Source organism: Periophthalmus magnuspinnatus, chromosome 17, assembly GCF_009829125.3.
Source record: "Periophthalmus magnuspinnatus isolate fPerMag1 chromosome 17, fPerMag1.2.pri, whole genome shotgun sequence".
Taxonomy (NCBI): Eukaryota; Metazoa; Chordata; class Actinopteri; order Gobiiformes; family Gobiidae; genus Periophthalmus; species Periophthalmus magnuspinnatus.
Genome location: NC_047142.1, coordinates 40,876 through 60,852, shown reverse-complemented (window position 1 = coordinate 60,852; position 19,977 = coordinate 40,876). Strand labels below are relative to the sequence as shown.

Below are 19,977 nucleotides of genomic sequence, written 5' to 3'. Positions count from 1 at the left end.
CTGTTCAGACGTAAATGTTTTAGTGAAAAGGTGCTCGGTAAAGTGTCTGTTTAAGTGAAAAGGTGCTCGGTAAAGTGTCTGTTTAAGTGAAAAGGTGCTCGGTAAAGTGTCTGTTGGGTCATTCATGGGCTTCAGCCACAGGTAGGTAGTACTCGGTTGCATTTACTCAAGTAACTTTTTAAAGAATCTGTACTTTTTAGCACTCTGACTCACTGAGGCGCCTCACAGTTTTCTCCTCTGTTTCTTGTGTCGTCAGTTTGAGGGCTGCTCCAAAGCCTTTTCTCGTCTGGAGAATCTGAAGATCCACCTGCGCAGTCACACCGGAGAAAAGCCGTACGTCTGTCAGCACCGCGGCTGCGTCAAAGCCTTCAGCAACTCCAGTGACAGGGCTAAGCACCAGAGGACCCACCTCGATACTGTGAGTAACAGCACTATAGATGTACAGGGCTAAGCACCAGAGGACGCACCTCGATACTGTGAGTAACAGCACTATAGATGTACAGGGCTAAGCACCAGAGGACCCAAATACTGTGAGTAACATGAGCCCTCATCGTGGTGAGTAATCAGCACCCTAAAGTGCTTTTCACAGACTTCAGAGATGATATGATAATGATCATGATAATTCTTACAAGAACTAGCATGCTAATGGCCGGCCAAACACACTTCCTGATTTGCAAAGAACAAAAATACTTCAGAATCAAATGTAGTAGTTCGATTTTGAAAAACGCTTTTTCAATAAAAGGAAACATGATCTAAATATGTGTTAGAGGTTGTAAAATACCCGCTGTACTCTTCTCTAAGTTTACTTCGTTTTAAAAATGCCTTTTACACAAATGTTACATGAGACAACACACACCAGCCCAGTCTGTAAAACGCACACAACGCCTTTTTAAACATGTTAATGTTACACAAAACAACACTCTGTAAAATCCACACTGCTCCTGGTTAAACGTGTCATGTCTCAAAAAATCCTTTGTTTGGGCCAAAATATGTCTGATTATTCCACACGGACGTTTCACTTTCACATTCACTGTTGTATTTTTAGACTTGTGTAACTGACACCACACAATCTGTCTTCAGTGAAATCTCATGTTTTTTAATCAGAACATCGTTTCAACAGAGAATACATTTGCACGAACTTTCAGGAGCCGTCGTTGTTGTTGGCCGTTGGTTTCACTAAAGAGTCAAGTAAAAGGCAAAAGTAAAAGGCAAAAGTAAAAGGCAAAAGTAAAAGGCAAAAGTAAAAGGCAAAAGTAAAAGGGAAAAGTAAAAGACATTTAACCCTGGGGAAAACTCCAGTGAATAATGAGGCACGAGCTGAACAGCTGGAGGAGCAGAAAGGAGGAGCAGAAAGGAGGAGCCAAAAGGAGGAGCAGAAAGGAGGAGCAGCAGAAAGGAGGAGCAGAAAGGAGGAGCCAAAAGGAGGAGCAGAAAGGAGGAGCAGAAAGGAGCAGCAGAAAGGAGGAGCAGAAAGGAGCAGCAGAAAGGAGGAGTAGAAAGGAGGAGCAGAAAGGAGGAGCAGAAAGGAGGAGCAGAAAGGAGGAGTAGATGGAGGTGTAGTTGAAGTAGTTGTAGTAGTTGTAGTAGTTGTAGTAGTAGTAGTATTGGTAGTTCAAGTAAACAGTTTTGGTAAATTTAAAACTGCTGTACCAGATTTTTCTTTCTTTCTATTTCTTTTTATTTCTTTCGTTCTATTCTTAAAAGCGTGAAAACAGAACTAGTTTTAAACAGTTTGTGATTCACACTTATTCCTCACTGACCTGATGCATCTGAACTAATTATTCACCAGGATGAGTTTATAAGCACTTTTCACTACTTTCAGAGAACAGAGCAAAGTTTTGACTAAAGCCAACAACACCGAGCAAGTTAACAGTGTATTTCCTGATTCTCTGACAGTTAAATACTTTATACTTAGATGCAGGCAGCACATGACCGACTTATTTTTACTTTAATTAGGATATTGTACAATTGGTTCGCTAAATGTTTTGTAGAAATGATTTGACAAAATCCTAACAAAAAAATTATATCCACATTTTAATCAATAATAAAACTAGAATCAAAACTAGATTCATCTGAGCAAGTATCAAAACTCAAAAAATATCTACCCAAAGATCATGAGCATAAGTGAAAAAAACAGGTCTAAACCAGATCTAAACCAGGACTAAACCAGGACCATAGGTGAGGGTAAATCGAGAGCTTTGCCTTTTGGCTCAGCTCCTTCTTCACCACAACAGACGATACAGCGACCGCATCACTGCAGACTCTGCACCGATCCACCTGTCAATCTCACGCTCCATCCTTCCCTCACTCAAGAACAACACCCTGAGATACTTGAACTCCTCCACTTGGGGCAGAGACTCTCCACCTGCAGAGGGTGAATTCTGTTCATAAATATAATGAACAGAACTGGTGACAAAGGGCAGCCCTGAGTCCAACCTGCACCGGGAACAGGTCTGACTGCAAAGAACACAGCTCCTGCTCCGGTCATACAGGGACCGGACAGGAAAGGCCCTGGACCCCATACTCCCAGAGCACCCCCAAAGGACACCACGAGGGACACGGTCGAATGCCTTCTCCAGATCCACAAAACACATGTGGACTGTGGCAAACTCCCATGAGCCTTGAGGACCTGATGGAGAGTGTAGAGCTGGTCCAGTCCTGAAAACATCCCTAATTACAAGTGTATTTAGAAACACAATTCCACATGTTTTTGTTCATTTTATGAGGCTGTAAACTTTAACATACCCAGCCCAAACAGTGAAGTAACAGGAATTTTATGTTGATACTAAATGTTGACGTATCTCCTCGAGTTCAAGTGAATGGAGTTTGTTAAAAAGGTCAAAGTTCAGTAATTATTGGTTATTTGGCTCAAACAACATAATTGAAAGAACGTCATAAATGTAAGAAAACATGACTTCATCTGAAACGCTACAGGACACAAGTTAAATCAGATCCAACTGTTCTGCAGAGACGACCTGACGTGTCATGAATGAAGTCACAATAAAGAAGAATAAAGAGGCCGTTTCCTAAAGGCAGCCATTTTAAAATCTCTGCACTCAAACGTTATGGTGACCCCACTTGACCACACACACACGCACTCACACACACACCCCCACACACCCTCACACACACCCGCACACTCACCCCCCCCACACACGCACACACAGACACACCCCCTCACACACACACACCCACACACTCACCCCCCCCACACCCCCCCACACATGCACACACACACACACCCACACACCCCTACACACCCTCCCCCACTCACACACACTCACACACACACCCCCCACAGACACACACCCCCACACCCTCTCACACACTCACACCCACACACTCACCCCCCCACACATGCACACACACACACACACCCCCCCACACACACACACACCCACACCCTCTCACACACTCACACCCACACACTCACCCCCCCACACATGCACACACACACACACACCCCCACACACACACACACACCCACACCCTCTCACACACTCACACCCACACACTCACCCCCCCCACACCCCCCCCACACATGCACCCCCACACACACACCCACACCCCCCACCCCCCCTCACCCCCCCCCCCCCACTCACACACACTCACACACACACACACACACACACCCCACACACACACACTCTCACACTCACACACACACTCTTGGGACGAGGTGGGTGAAGTGTCTTGGGTGAAGTGTTTTGGGTGAAGTGTCTTGGGTGAAGTGTTTTGGGTGAAGTGTCTTGGGTGAAGTGTCTTGGGTGAAGTGTCTTGCCCGACGACACCTCTACAGCGTTCATCTGTGGGACCCTGTGGATCAGAGGATCTGACTCTACCCTTTATTTACACTGAGAGCGAGGTTTGAACCGTTAACCTTTGGATCAGTGGGCAGACTCTACCGACTGAGCCACTGTCGCTCCAAATGTCTCGCCCAAAATGGTCTAGTTGTAAATAAGTAGAAAATGATTATAGGAATAAATATTACAGAAAAAACAATGTAATATGGTCAAGTTTAAATACAGTTTACCAAACATTTTATAAATGTACTTATTTCTAATCATTATTTAAACTTTGATTTAAAAAAAAAGAAACATGCATCATGTGACATGTGTCTATAATTGACCTATAACATTGTGCCACTATAAAAAGCACATTTCAACTGCAGCTGTTCTGTGTTTCTCACGTGTTTTGTTTTTTTGTGCAGAAGCCGTACGCCTGTCAGAGTCCCGGCTGCTCCAAACGTTACACCGACCCGAGCTCTCTGAGGAAACACGTGAAAGCCCACTCTGCACGAGGACTGCACCCGCGGGACGCTAAGGTCAGTCATACTACATGATTATTAGATATTCTTTATGAATTATATATTATTATTTAAAAACATACAAATATGTCTATATAGAAAAGTTAAAGTCACATTGCCACTAAAGATGAAGCATGTAGAAATCAATATAAATGAATAAACATAACAACAAAAACATACAAACAAACATGTGTCTATATTATACTGAATACAACAAGGACAGATGCAAATAAGACCAAGGCCGTACTGCTTCTGTATAAGATAAACCCACATTATTATCAAATGGATTATTATGATTATTAATGGATTATTACATTATTGTCCCCACAGGCATTTGACCCGAGATCAGGAGATGTAACCCATCTCCAGATCTTGAGCTCGTCTTGGTCAGTCCTTTTTTGGAGGATTTGACGTATTGTGCATGTTTTGCGTTGATGGGGGAAACCAGAGGAAACCCACCCAGACATAGGGAGAACATGCAAACTGTACACAGAAAGGCCCAGGAGGCCCAGGGATTGAAACCAGAACCTTCTTGGTGTGAGACATGAGTGTTAGCCACTCAGAGATTGTGCTGCCAAATGATTATATTATACATTTAATCGTATAAATGTTTTCGTGAATGGATAAAGTTGAACACTTGTCCCTGTTGGGTTCGGGTTTTGTCCTTTACATCGACGTCATAATGAATGATGACAATTTCTAAGATAAAAATGGACTTAAACGTTTTATTAGCTGTACATGTCTATAATATCTATATGTGCTAATAGAAAATAGAGTTTATGCACAATTATTTCCAATGATTTAAATAAAAAGACAGATTATTATCAGTCACTTCCTCAGAGTAAAGCAGGTTTTTGTCAGTTTGTTTTTCTCCAAACAGCAGTGAATTAAAGAGCAGCAGATCATTTACTGTTTGTCAGTAGCATCACAGCCTGTGTCCTTGTTTAGCATTAGCAAACATGTTTACTATTCAAATGGTTAAAGCGCTAAACAAAACATTTCTCCTGGTCTTGGACAGAGAATAGAAAGGCCATTGTTCTTTGTATCTGGAGCTTATTTGTTTTCTATGGTCCATAAGTGACACTGTGTCTTTAAGCAGGAACACATGTGCTAGTATGTTGTGCTAACACGCTAACACGCCCTCAGCTAAGCGCTAACTCCCAAGAGGCTAAACACGTCTTTTCTGAAATGTTAAACAAGCGATTATAAAGCCGCTATTGTTTTGAATGTGCCTCAGTAAATAAAGGGTTTCACGGATTAGTCATCGCTGTGACTCACTGCTCCGCCCGCAGGTCAGGGGTTTAATCTCAGCTCAAATCAGTGGATCCTGTCCTTGTGTCCTGAGGCAAGACACTTCATTCAGCCACCCTTATGTGTGTGACTGTGATTTATTCTGGACCAAATGAACCACACTGAAGTTTAAATGTGCGACTCGCTTTTGTCAGTCTGCCCCAGGGCAGAGGCGGCTGCAGCGGTGATTTACTGTGAGATGAATGAGGTGAATAAATAATGACAGAGTGTGAGGCTTTGAGAGGATCACCACCTGCACGTAAAGCTCAAAAGACTATTGGAAAAGTGCAGGAAAGCAAAGCCAAAGAAAAAACAATTTCAACATCTACATGATCTGTAATGAATGTTTTGTTCTCATGTTTCTCTATCGTCTTTATCTCCAAATATTGATCAGCTCTGATGTCACGACCACGCTGAGGATGAGCGGGCGCGTGTCAGGGGCAGAGACACGGGGAGATGTGAAGAGCGAGGCTGACACAACATTAACACACACAACATTAACACACACACAACATTAACACACATGACATAAACACACACGGACACAGACTGTGATGCTGCTGACAAACAGTAAATGATAAACACACACATGTATCATAAACACACAACATAAACACACACGGACACAGACTGTGATGCTGCTGACAAACAGTAAATGATCTGCTGCTCTTTAATTCACTGCTGTTTGGAGAAAAACAAACTGACAAAAACCTGCTTTACTCTGAGGAAGTGACAGATAATCATTTCAGAAAAGATGTGTTTAGCCTCTTGGGAGTTAGCGCTTAGCTGAGGGCGTGTTAGCGTGTTAGCACAACATACATACATAAACACACAACATAAACACACACATGTAACATAAACACACACATGTAACAAACACACACATGTAACATAAACACACACATGTAACATAAACACACACATGTAATGTAAACGCACACGTGTAACATAAACACACGTGTAACATAAACACACACGTGTATCATAAACACACGTGTATCATAAACACACACGTGTAACATAAACACACACGTGTATCATAAACACACGTGTATCATAAACACACACGTGTATCATAAACACACGTGTATCATAAACACACACGTGTATCATAAACACACACGTGTAACATAAACACACGCGTGTAACATAAACACACACGTGTATCATAAACACACACGTGTATCATAAACACACACGTGCTCCTTCAGATGTGATTTAGTTTGTCTCATTTTGTGTCTCTTTGAAAATTCCACATTTTGTGATTTATTTAATGTTTTGTCACATTCACCAAAATCATAAATCAGACGTTACGTCCCAACAGTTACTCTTTAAGTTACTCTTACTTGAGTAGTACTTTTACCAAATACTTTTTTAATTTTACTTGTGTCATTTCTCGGACCTCTACTTTGTACTTCTACTTGAGTAGTATTATTTTGCAGTAATATTACTCTTACTTGAGTACAGTGTTTCTCTCCCACCTCTGAAAAAGTCGACTTGGCACAGACTGATGACTGTGTAATCCTCTGGTGAGGTACTCCTGACCGAGAGCACACCTGGACTCTACTGTCAGGTTGTCCAAAAAGCAGAGAAAAGACAGGGCCGGGTCCAACGGAGACACAAAACAACTATTTAAACTTAATAAAATTTGCTTTGAATAAATAATTGGCTTTGTGCTCTGTTTAAGTTGGACAATGAGTCATATTGTCATGTCTGATTTTGGTGAAACAATGTTGGATAAATAAGATGAGAGCATTTGAAGCTTAAGGCGAGGGATTGCGAGAGTGAACTAAAACCAGTTGTGGTTGGACAGAAATGGATTTTATGAAAAATGAAGTGGCAGAAAATCCCCAATGAGAGATATGTTTCCAATCGAACCAGAGCAGCGTTAAGAGGCCAGGGGTAACCAAGGCCATAGTGATGCAAAAAACACACAGGGCAACAATATAATCTATAATAGAGCTGTCAAAAGCATCAAAAACAGATACTAATCTATAATAAAACTACTATCCAAACTAGACACTCATTTTCCACAGGTATTGATTCAAAAAAAGTTTCACTGACAGAAATGAACCTTTATACCCCCCCCCCCCCCCCCCCCCCCCCTTCTTCGGTTAAAAAGTGTCCTACATCAACACGTCTCACCTCTGATGTTTGTTTCATTTAAGATGCTTCACTTTGGTGGGTTCAAGGGGCCAGTTGGATTTTTCCTTTCTATATAAATAAAAAAGTTCCATTAAACATGTTCAACACTAGTTCATGTATTGAAATCTCCACAGGTGCCCTCTGTGCTGGAGTCAGACATATTGAGCGACTGTTTGTCTCGACAGCACCTGAACGTCTCACATCCAAACCACAGCCCTCCTCTGCCCGGCCTGGACCACTTCACAGGTAACACTCACCTGTGTCCATGATTAAAGGGAGTTATCACTTCACAGGTAACACTCACCTGTGCCCATGATTAAAGGGAGTTATCACTTCACAGGTAACTCTCACCTGTGCCCATGAGAACAGTATATGAGATTAACATTATACATGGTCTCTACAGATTAAGTCAATAAAATAAATATTTACCAAAACATGGTAAATCTTGGGCATGTGCGGTAAATCCAAAGCCTCTTGCAATCTATAATCAAACAAATGACAAAACCATTGTATATTTTTTGGACTTAAGCCCCTCCCCCTCAGATCACAATCACAACACCATCAGCGTTCATTCTGTTAATTGAACTACTGCACATCACATCAGGGTCATGAAGCTGTAAATGTATTGTTTTTTATATAATGCTTTTGTATATTTATGTTAAATTGCCCTGCGAGGCATGGGTTTACATCGGGACATCGGGGCATGGGTTTACATCGGGACATCGGGGCATGGGTTTACATCGGGACATCGGGACATGGGTTTACATCGGGACATGGGTTTACAGTGGGGCATGGGTTATAAAGCATAGTTAGAATGCAGCAAAGAGGAAAGAGAGCGTGAAATATGTCCAGATTTACAATGTAAAGACACTCCATAGACTTTATTTTGACCAGATCACGTTTTACTGTTGTTTTGACAGTCAGGTTCTGTACTTTCACTTTCACTTTCCGTCACTGAAATACAGTAATGTGAAAATTATTGGACTTGTTCACTTAACAGTTTAATGCCTAATGAACCTGATGTAGAGAAAATCCATGTGAACTGATATGACATGAGCTAAAGAGCACTCTCATGTCACACTGTGGTGATCTGCACTCTGATGTAACACAGGAGTGATCTGCACTCTGATGTAACACTGTGGTGATCTGCACTCTGATGTAACACAGGAGTGATCTGTACTCTGATGTAACACAGGAGTGATCTGCACTCTGATGTAACATAGGAGTGATCTGCACTCTCATGTCACACTGTGGTGATCTGCACTCTGATGTAACACAGGAGTGATCTGCACTCTGATGTAACACAGGAGTGATCTGCACTCTGATGTAACACAGGAGTGATCTGCACTCTGATGTAACACAGGAGTGATCTGCACTCTGATGTAACACAGGAGTGATCTGCACTCTGATGTAACACTGCGGTGATCTGCACTCTGATGTAACACTGCGGTGATCTGCACTCTGATGTAACACAGGAGTGATCTGCACTCTGATGTAACACAGGAGTGATCTGCACTCTGATGTAACACTGCGGTGATCTGCACTCTGATGTAACACAGGAGTGATCTGCACTCTCATGTAACACTGCGGTGATCTGCACTCTGATGTAACATAGGAGTGATCTGCACTCTGATGTAACACAGGAGTGATCTGCACTCTCATGTAACACTGAGGTGATCTGCACTCTGATGTAACACAGGAGTGATCTGCACTCTGATGTAACATAGGAGTGATCTGCACTCTGATGTAACACAGGAGTGATCTGCACTCTCATGTCACACTGTGGTGATCTGCACTCTGATGTAACACAGGAGTGATCTGCACTCTGATGTAACACAGGAGTGATCTGCACTCTGATGTAACACAGGAGTGATCTGCACTCTGATGTAACACAGGAGTGATCTGCACTCTGATGTAACACAGGAGTGATCTGCACTCTCATGTCACACTGTGGTGATCTGCACTCTGATGTAACACAGGAGTGATCTGCACTCTCATGTCACACTGTGGTGATCTGCACTCTGATGTAACACAGGAGTGATCTGCACTCTGATGTAACACAGGAGTGATCTGCACTCTCATGTCACACTGTGGTGATCTGCACTCTGATGTAACACAGGAGTGATCTGCACTCTCATGTCACACTGTGGTGATCTGCACTCTGCTTTTGAATAAAGAGTTACTTTGGTCTTAAATGGTTGGTTTTGTTTCATAAACCTGAGGTGGACATGCTCTTCTCTCCATGAGGAGATGAAACACCACTCAGTGATGTGGAATCAGCCCATAAGGAGGGTTCAAGTAGGGCCCAGGAGAGATCGCTAGATTACTCAAACATCCATGAATGACTAAAGTCTCTTCAGGCATAATTTTGATGAAGGAACAACGTTATAACAGAAAGATCCAAGCTGATTTTGCATAATGCCCCCTCTTTAATAAAATCCTGGAAGACTTTTGTGGCATGATTTGTCCTATATTGGTGTCTGCTCCAAAAGTGCATTAAATGTTGTTTTGTCCAGTTTTTTTTACAGAATGTGAATCTGAGTTGGCTTTTTGCGCCTGTCATTCATTTTCTCATCTAAACTAATACATTTTCTTATTCTCTGTCAGTGGTTGAACATGGACCAAAAAGTTGTCATGTTGTCAGGTTGGAGAACGCCTTATGTTGGCCGCAGAAAAAATTTGACAGTCCAGGAACATTACTGTAGACAGCTCTCAGATTTACCCAGAATGCTTTGAGGCATGTGGTTCAGGGGTAAAAGCTCGTCGGAGTTTATCTTTGAGCATGTTTTGGCCGAGTAGTTTTCAAGAATAATATAAATGTGTGTTTAACAAATAAAAGTGGCTTTAAACTGATCACATTTATATTCACCTTTATTACATTTTAAGTGTTTTTGTTGCTCAAAAATACCTTGACAAACATTTTCACTGTGAGTGGGCTCGCCTCTCCACAGATCTGAACTGTAACTTCACCAGGAGATAATATCGTTTAATATCATACTGTGGAACTTTCCAGGTGAATGGCCAAACATCTCCATGGAGACAAGCAGGTGCGGGACTCTTCTCGAGAAAAGTTACATAATGTATCTTTATGAAAATTTTAAATATGTGAAAATAGGCAGAAAAATCAGGTTTGCTTTTTCACGATTCAAAATTCAACAGAAAATGCAGCACCTGTTTGTCTGCAAATCCAGACTTTTCTTATATTTTTATACAGATTCAGTCTCTGTCAAGTTAAATTAGTCAAATTAGAAAACTGACCTGAGCAACATTTAACCAAACGTTTACAAAGGGAAATACAACATGTTCATTGGGATAAAATTATTTAAATTATTATTATCTTTGTAGATTTTATACTTTCCTATGCTGAACTTTTTTAAAGAAATAAAATCTAGTATTTGCAATATGTTTAACAGCAGATTAAGAGTTCAGAGCAAACAGTGTAAACAACTTTAGGAACATTCACATTTGAGAGAAAACTGCAATCTGAATTTGTAAAGAAGAATCCCACACATTTCAGGACGTGTTTGTAGAGGTCTAAACTACAGGGACAGCAAGATTTTTCCATAAAAAACAAAGGAAATGATGTTATTTGCAGTGAACATATATTATTCTGTTTATGTCTTGAATTATTGAGGGTAACATTGTGTTTTCAGGAGTTTACAGCAGCAGCAGTGACGTCCAAACGGCAGCAGGTTCATTTGTGACGACAGGAAACAGTGGGTCCAGTTTTGAAGGTCTGGAGGAGGAGTACGAGCAGAGAGCGTCTATAACCACAGATGGGTGAGTGCTGACAAATACACCTTTATTTATTATTATACTATAGAGTTAAAAGTATCGAAAATCAGATACTAATCAATACTAAAACTTGAATCGAAACTAAATTTTATTTAACCTTTATTTAACCAGGAAAGTCCCATTGAGACTAATCTCTTTTTCAAGGGAGTCCTGGCCAAGACAGCAGCACAGTTACAGTTACATCACACACAGACACACACACAGACACACACACACCCCCCCACAGACACACACACACCGACACCCCCCCCCCCCCACACACACACACCCACAGACACACACACACACACCCCGACCCCCCCCCCCCCCACACACACACACACACACCGACACCCCCCCCCCCACACACACACACATTTCAACACGTCACAAAATGGATTCTTAAAAGCAATTACAAATCATGTACTTAATTTCCAAACCTTTCAGCATAGATTTAAACTGAACTATTGAAGTCAGTTCTTGTAATTTCAAGACTTTTTGTACACAATTCCATGTTGAAGGCAAAGAATATTGAAATGCCACTTTATCAGTCTCTGTGCGGACACTCGGGACAGAAAGAAGCTGCAGTTTTGTGATCGTAGAGCATAACTTCCATCTGTTTTATGTTGAATATACGTGCTTAGATATGGAGGGAGGACTGCGGTCCTGAGCTGCTCTCTCTCGTGTTGAGCAGACTGCGGTCCTGAGCTGCTCTCTCTCGTGTTGAGCAGACTGCGGTCCTGAGCTGCTCTCTCTCGTGTTGAGCAGACTGCGGTCCTGAGCTGTTCTCTCTCGTGTTGAGCAGACTGTGGTCCTGAGCTGCTCTCTCTCGTGTTGAGCAGACTGTGGTCCTGAGCTGCTCTCTCTCGTGTTGAGCAGACTGCGGTCCTGAGCTGCTCTCTCTCGTGTTGAGCAGACTGCGGTCCTGAGCTGCTCTCTCTCGTGTTGAGCAGACTGCGGTCCTGAGCTGCTCTCTCTCGTGTTGAGCAGACTGCGGTCCTGAGCTGTTCTCTCTCGTGTTGAGCAGACTGTGGTCCTGAGCTGCTCTCTCTCGTGTTGAGCAGACTGTGGTCCTGAGCTGCTCTCTCTCGTGTTGAGCAGACTGCGGTCCTGAGCTGCTCTCTCTCGTGTTGAGCAGACTGCGGTCCTGAGCTGCTCTCTCTCGTGTTGAGCAGACTGCGGTCCTGAGCTGCTCTCTCTCGTGTTGAGCAGACTGCGGTCCTGAGCTGTTCTCTCTCGTGTTGAGCAGACTGTGGTCCTGAGCTGCTCTCTCTCGTGTTGAGCAGACTGTGGTCCTGAGCTGCTCTCTCTCGTGTTGAGCAGACTGCGGTCCTGAGCTGCTCTCTCTCGTGTTGAGCAGACTGCGGTCCTGAGCTGCTCTCTCTCGTGTTGGTTCATTCTCTTATGGAGTGTTTAGTTTCTCCAGTGTGACGCTCACTCTTCACTGAATGGAGCAGACACATTACTTTGTTTGTGGCCCAGTCTGCTGTACATCTCCATCTCAAAGCCACTAACTACTTAAAGATCTTAGAGAATCTTAGAGAAAACAAATGGTACTGTATACATTACATGAGAGTCTATGACATTTTCTCCTGTAAAAGCTCCAAACACTAAATTCTCGTGTCTGCTATAGTTATAATCACATCAATCTAATCTAATCACAACAGTTCTCCACACGGGGGCTGTCGGCGCCACCTATGGAGAAGTGGACGTCACACTAGAGCAGCACATTTTTACATTTGTATGTCACAGTGGGCGTGTACGAGTGGCTGTGAAAACGGGGATGAATCAGAGGAATGACGTCTGACGCCATGACGACAGGAGAATAAAGATTTACTCAAACACGCACAAATCTCTCTAAATACAACTTTGAGGTTTTGCACAATAAAATCCACAACAGGGACAGATCTGATCCTCACGACTTTATTCTTCCTAATTCCCACACGTGTGTGTCGTGTGTCTAATGGGCAGACGTCACTAGACCAGCTCCATTATCACCGCTCGAGGTTTCGTGGTCATTTTGGAGAAGATCAAGTTGTGTGTATCATTTGTGTGTGAAAGAAAAAGTTTGATGAAAATGATAAAAGCTCAAACCTCTGAGACGAGGTTTGGACAGAAAAGCTGAGGCCTGTGGATCTGTGTGAACCACTGTAAACTTTTATGAACAAAACCAGGAAAGTCTCACAGAACTGACAGGAAAAAAGCCAGAAATTAGTTTGGGGATTAAATTACAAAAATTAATTTTGTTTTTATCATAAGGGCAGTCAGACTTTATTTTAGAGCAGCGATATTCATTTAAACACAGGATCTGCCTCATGACGCACGTCCTGTGTTTAAACGGCCTGTACATGATTTTCTTCCATTTATTTGAGTGAAAGTTCAGATATTTTGACCTTGAGAGCTGCTTGTATAATATAAATCTGTGTTAGTTTGCATTACTGTGGCGGCAAAACTCTGCTCTGGTTTCTGAAAGTTGTGAAAATCCCTTTGTAAACTCATCATGGTGAGTCATTAGGATGTTCAGAACATGAGGTCAGTGAGAAATGACAAAGTTTTACACATACTGCACCTTTATGGGAAATGTTATTGCCCCTGTAGAGAAGTTTGTCCTCTGCATTTGACCTGTCCCTCAGTGTCTCTGGGTTAAACCTGCATTTGACCCGTCCCTCAGTGTCTCTGGGTTAAACCTGCATTTGACCCGTCCCTCAGTGTCTCTGGGTTAAACCTGCATTTGACCCGTCCCTCAGTGTCTCTGGGATAAACCTGCATTTGACCCATCCCTCAGTGTCTCTGCGTTAAACCTGCATTTGACCCGTCCCTCAGTGTCTCTGGGATAAACCTGCATTTGACCCGTCCCTCAGTGGCTCTGGGATAAACCTGCATTTGACCCGTCCCTCAGTGTCTCTGGGTTAAACCTGCATTTGACCCGTCCCTCAGTGTCTCTGGGATAAACCTGCATTTGACCCGTCCCTCAGTGGCTCTGGGTTAAACCTGCATTTGACCCGTCCCTCAGTGGCTCTGGGTTAAACCTGCATTTGACCCGTCCCTCAGTGTCTCTGGGATAAACCTGCATTTGACCCGTCCCTCGGTGTCTCTGGGATAAACCTGCATTTGACCCGTCCCTCGGTGTCTCTGGGTTAAACCTGCATTTGACCCGTCCCTCGGTGTCTCTGGGTTAAACCTGCATTTGACCCGTCCCTCAGTGTCTCTGGGTTAAACCTGCATTTGACCCGTCCCTCAGTGTCTCTGGGATAAACCTGCATTTGACCCGTCCCTCAGTGTCTCTGGGATAAACCTGCATTTGACCCGTCCCTCAGTGTCTCTGGGATAAACCTGTGTCAGGAGCAGTGGGACCCGTCGTGTGGTCAGGATGAATGTAACTGGAGAATTGTATCTGTTGTGCATGTTTTGTGTGTTAAAACTCATGCCTTAGGTTGTGTTTTTGGTTTGTGTTTTTGTGTTTTTATGTTATGTTTTTGTGTTGTGTTTTTGTGTTGTGTGTTTTTGTGTTGTGTTTTTGTGTTGTGTGTTTTTAGGTTGTGTTTTGTTGTGTTTGTCTCATTAATGATGTGTTGATTTGTTTAGTTTGTCTCAGAGTTTTATGGATCATTAAAACAGTTCGTTTGTTTTTTATGTCCATTCACATGGAGTTAAAAAAAATAATTTCCGTTCTTAAATTTCTGTTTCATTTTCGCAGCTCTGTTAAATGTTTCGGGCTCGTGCTGTTTCAGTTGTTTCCAGTGTAAATGTGTAAATGTTTCGGGCTCGTGCTGTTTCAGTTGTTTTTCCAGTGTAAATGTCTCATGTTTTTAACTGAAGCCAAAACCAAACTTTAAATTTTACCTAAAGCTGAACCTCGACCGATTTTAACCCAAATGTTAATTTCACTTTTAAGATTTTAAGATTCTGGTGTAGGGTTCATCACCTGCTTGTCTCCAGGGAAAGCCCGAAATGTTCCACAGTCTAGCATTAAATGTTTCTATGTTGTACTGTTGTTTTTTTTATTGAAAGATGTGTTGTTACTCTGAGTGAGGTTGTGTCTCCACAGATCTGATCTGTAACTATAGAACTGGTGGCTTTACCTGTTGATTTTATTTAGATTATTTCTGTGGGACAGAGGCTCAAAACTGAAGCTGAAGATTTAGTCTTTAATATTTATCTGTAAAAAAAAACTAAACTCATGATTCACAAAACAAAAATAAATAAAAAGTATCTTTTGGATCAGATCTGGACTGAGGGATTTTCACAGATCGGTCTTTATATAAATACATTGTTCCCAGTACTTTTTTCTGTGTAAATTGTAGCTTTTGCATGAACTCCCCCTGCAGGTGGAGTCTTGTGAGTGCAGTCTGGGTCAGTTGACCGATTGATCGGCTGCACACGTCTTTCGCTCGTTCATGGACCTGATTTTGGTCCCAATGAAACACAAAGTCCCCATGATGTCAGTGTGTACAGATTTCAGTCCCCAGAACGTGATAAAACCTGCTCACACACAGAGCGTTGTTTTGTTCGCTCAAACGACTTTAAAACTTATGAAACAAAACTATTGTGAGCTCATACTCTGTTTTCTTTGGACATGAGGACACATTTCCACTTATTTTAATGATTTAATTCTGGTGGGATTTAGTCATCATGTCTGCGCTCGTCCAATGGACAAATGTATTTAAGTGAAATGAGCAAATTAAACAAAGTACTACAAGTACTACAAGTACTACATGCTGCTAACATTAAAATACTACAATAACATGCACTGTGTATACTTCTAACATTCAAAAGTGTTTTAACGGCTTTAAAGGAACTTATATTACACAATTTTCTAATCTATGTTATAAAGTTATTTCCTCAGCACAAACCTGGAGTTTGTTTTGTTTCATTCACATGTTTCAGTTTCCCCAGTTTGTTTTTGAGGAGGCAGCAGCATGAAGCTTAAAGCTCAGTTTGTGATATTGGACCTTTCACTGGTGCATTATTCAGTCACTCCTCATTGATGATACGAGTTTGGTCGTTATTCAAAAGTTACACAACTTTATTTGATACATTTTCAAAGACAAATACAGGCCGACATAGTAAACCTTATATTAACTATTTAGCCTCCTATATGAGGCCTGTCCTGATTTATACTGTTTTAAAACATGTTTAACTGAACTAGTTCAGTTTAAACTATAGTTTTTGGTCCAAAGTTATTGCTTGTCACTATAATGATAAAAATGAGGAGCATTAAAAGATCTAGACTTCCATGTAGACAACCCAGAGCATTTAAGAGCTGCTTTTACTATATCTATATATCTATACATCTATATATCTGTATATTTCATTATATACAACACCTTGTACTAGGGAAAAACTCATTTGACCTTATTACAAGCGGCTCAACATTTGTCTGCTGTGTCAGGGAGAGAATCGTTTATTTTACAAAGTTATTTTGTAACAGTTCAGTGTAACAGTTTTGTTGCTTGTTTATAAAAAGGAAACGTGTTTAATATGTTCATTTAGATGATTAAACTGTGTATTTTACATCACGTTTGTGCAGGTCGAGGTTTATACTTATTCAAAAGTATTTGGCTGTGAAAATAGTGACATATTTCAGGATAATGTTGTAATATCATTTGCTGAGCCTTGATATTCTGTCATTACCTGTCAATCAAATCACACGACTTTAAGTGTCTTTAAAGCCAGGTCGTGTTGTATTCTCACATCTCACCACTAGATGGCATCTACGTTGCTGCTGTTTCACAGTGTCACCTGTTTTCACACAGGTTTAGGCTGAACGTCCTGAAGCTTTAACACTTTATAAAACACATTTTATTCTCATTCAAACTGTCATTATTGCATAACTCATTGTTGGTTTTGGAGTTTGACGCATGAAGGAACTTTGACTTTCACCAGAGTTTACGCTCTGCTCATAAATGATGTGTGTCGTATTTGGCAGCGAGTCAGTTATGTAACGGTTTATTTTTAGCATATTTCACAATGGTACACTTGGATTCTTTACATTCCACAATTAGAAAAACAAAAGTTCTTGTGATATCTCCTTTTTCTCTCCAAAAACTACACTTTTTTCCACTACATTTTTTCTTCTTTGGCCTCGTTGCGACAGATTTGACAGCTTTGTTTCCTCAGTAATATAAAAATAAAATCCCTGAACCAGAGGAGCTGTAAATTATTTGAGGGATTTGAAAAAAAGGGTTGGATTTTTGTGGTTTGGTATCGTAGTAGCAAAGCCAACGCAGAGTGTAAAGTACTTACTACTAAAGTAAGAGTAACTTAAAGAGTAACTGTCAGGATGTCATACACATGCACACGCACACCCGGTGTGTGTGTGCATGTGTATGGATGTTATACACATACACACTACATACATACACACACACACAATGTATCTATGTTTGCTACTGCGATCAAATCTTAATGGTGTGACTTAGTTAAATATGGAGGTTAAGCTCTCACAAGTATTTTACTTCTGCTTACTCCTTTTGAGCATTGTACAAAATTTGGGATTTGGATGTACACTGTTTTGTTTTTGTTTTGTTTTTTTATTATGTCTACTCAAATAAACAATATTCATTCATTCATTCATTCACTTTTACTCTAGTACAACTTTTACTCTAGTAAGAGTACAAATATTACTCAAGTACAGCCGTATTTACTGCAGTAGAGTAAATGTGGAGTGGTTGTGTTTACACAGCGCTGCATAAATCTGGTGTGTGTTTCACGGAGCGACTGGAACATCTGGATCTCATCTCCAAGTCCATTTTGTGTGTTTTGTGTGTTTTGTGTTTGGTGTCGATACTGTGGTTCATTCAAATGTAATATGATTTCTCTCTCTTTTCTTCCTCTGCTCCCACATCTCTCTCTTATTATCCCTCCATCTCTCTGGGTTATAATTAGACGATCTCTTACTCTCACTTCTCTTCTTCTTTTCTTTCATTCCCTTCTGTCTTTCTCAATGTGCATCTCTCTTTCACTGTCCCCTCTCTCCTCTTCTCTATATCACCCCATCTCTTCTCACCCTCTCTTTCTCTCCTCTTTTCTCTCTCCCCTCCTTTTCTCTTGTGTTGTACAAGTTCAAATATGGCTTAATTTATAGTAAAGTGTTCTCTCATCTCTCTCCATTCCTCTCTTTCTCTTCTCTCTATCTTCCCATCTATGTCTTCTCTCTCCTTCTTTCTCTCTTCCACCCTGTCTCTCTCCTGCAGACTTTCCATCTCTCTCCTCTCTATCCCCCTCTCTTTCTCTCTCTTCTCTCTCTCTTTCCTGTACACTCATTTCTCATCCTCTGTTTTTTGCTTCTTGTTTTTTGTTGATCAAATTAAATATACTTTCATTTAAGCCTTGTCTCTTCCTGCAGAGTTTCGTTAAAGTTTCTCTTGTTTTAATCCTGTGCCTCTTAATTTCCATCGCTGTATTTGACGAACACTATTTGGTGAATTGCTGAGAGAGATTTGTCAATTTATTATTTTTTATTATTTTGACTGAGAGCAAAAAGTTTTGTTAAAGGGGGGGTACGGTTCAAGGGGTGGAGGGGGTCGGTTCAGGAGGTGGAGGGGGTCGGTTCAGGGGGTGGAGGGAGTACAGTTCAAGGGGTGGAGGGGGTCGGTTCAGGGGGTGGAGAGGGTCCGGTTGGAGAAACCTCAGCGTCTCATCTCTGCTGTTTGTGGATGATGTTGTCCTGATGTTTCACTGAACCAGGACCTGCAGCACTGGGGCAGTTTGAGCCAAGGCCGTGGGTCTAGATGGAAAAAGGTGGTGCCCTCTGTAGGTGGTGGACAGTCTCTGCCTCAGGTGGAGGATTTCAAGTATCTTGGGGTCTTGTTCTCGAGTGAAGGATGGATGGAGCACTCTCTCGCCCTTTCTGGCTCTCTTGCCCTCTTGCTTTTGCTCTCTCACTCTCTCTTGCTCTCTTGTAGTGTTCTCTTTTTTCTCTTTCACTTCTCTCTTTCTTGGCCTCTCTCTCTTCTCCCTATCTCTCTCCTCTCTCCCTCCTTCTCTCAATCTTCCGCCACCTGCTTTTTTTCCCCTTTTTTTTCTTTTTATGGGAATGGACCAGTCTGCTTTAGTGCCAAAGTTTAGGTCCCCATCAACATGTGTCCAAACCTTGGTCCCTCTGGTCACTAGGGGGCAGGAGAGTGCAGTACGTCACAGACAGGGCTGGACTTCTGGCTCTCATCTGGTTAATAATAAAGTCGTGGACTTTACGTCTTCCAAATAATAAAAAGAAGGTATTATGCAACATCATATTCAAAATCAAATTATAACCTCGTTCCCTCATCCAAAACAGGTCTGAAGAGGTGTTAGTACGAACCTGTGCAAGGCTCCGCCCACTAGCCCGTGTGCCCCTGTGTGTGCATGTGTCTCCAGAATAACGTCACAATATATTTCTTAAAATGGATCATCTTTAAATGAACCTAAAACAATAAAAAAAGAGTCATTTCATTTTTGAGTTTTTGATTTTTAGCTGAAAA

General features: G+C 41.7%; 1 protein-coding gene across 1 annotated transcript in view; it reads left to right on the top strand.

The window, feature by feature from the left end:
• LOC117385449 (zinc finger protein GLIS1) overlaps window positions 1-19,977 on the top strand; it is a 53,940-nt gene that overhangs the window by 25,345 nt on the left and 8,618 nt on the right. Inside the window, exons 3-6 of the mRNA XM_033982738.2 lie at window positions 257-418; window positions 4,211-4,324; window positions 7,876-7,987; window positions 11,395-11,521. Of these exons, the coding sequence (XP_033838629.2) occupies window positions 257-418; window positions 4,211-4,324; window positions 7,876-7,987; window positions 11,395-11,521 (515 nt within the window). The remainder of the gene's footprint in view (window positions 1-256; window positions 419-4,210; window positions 4,325-7,875; window positions 7,988-11,394; window positions 11,522-19,977) is intronic.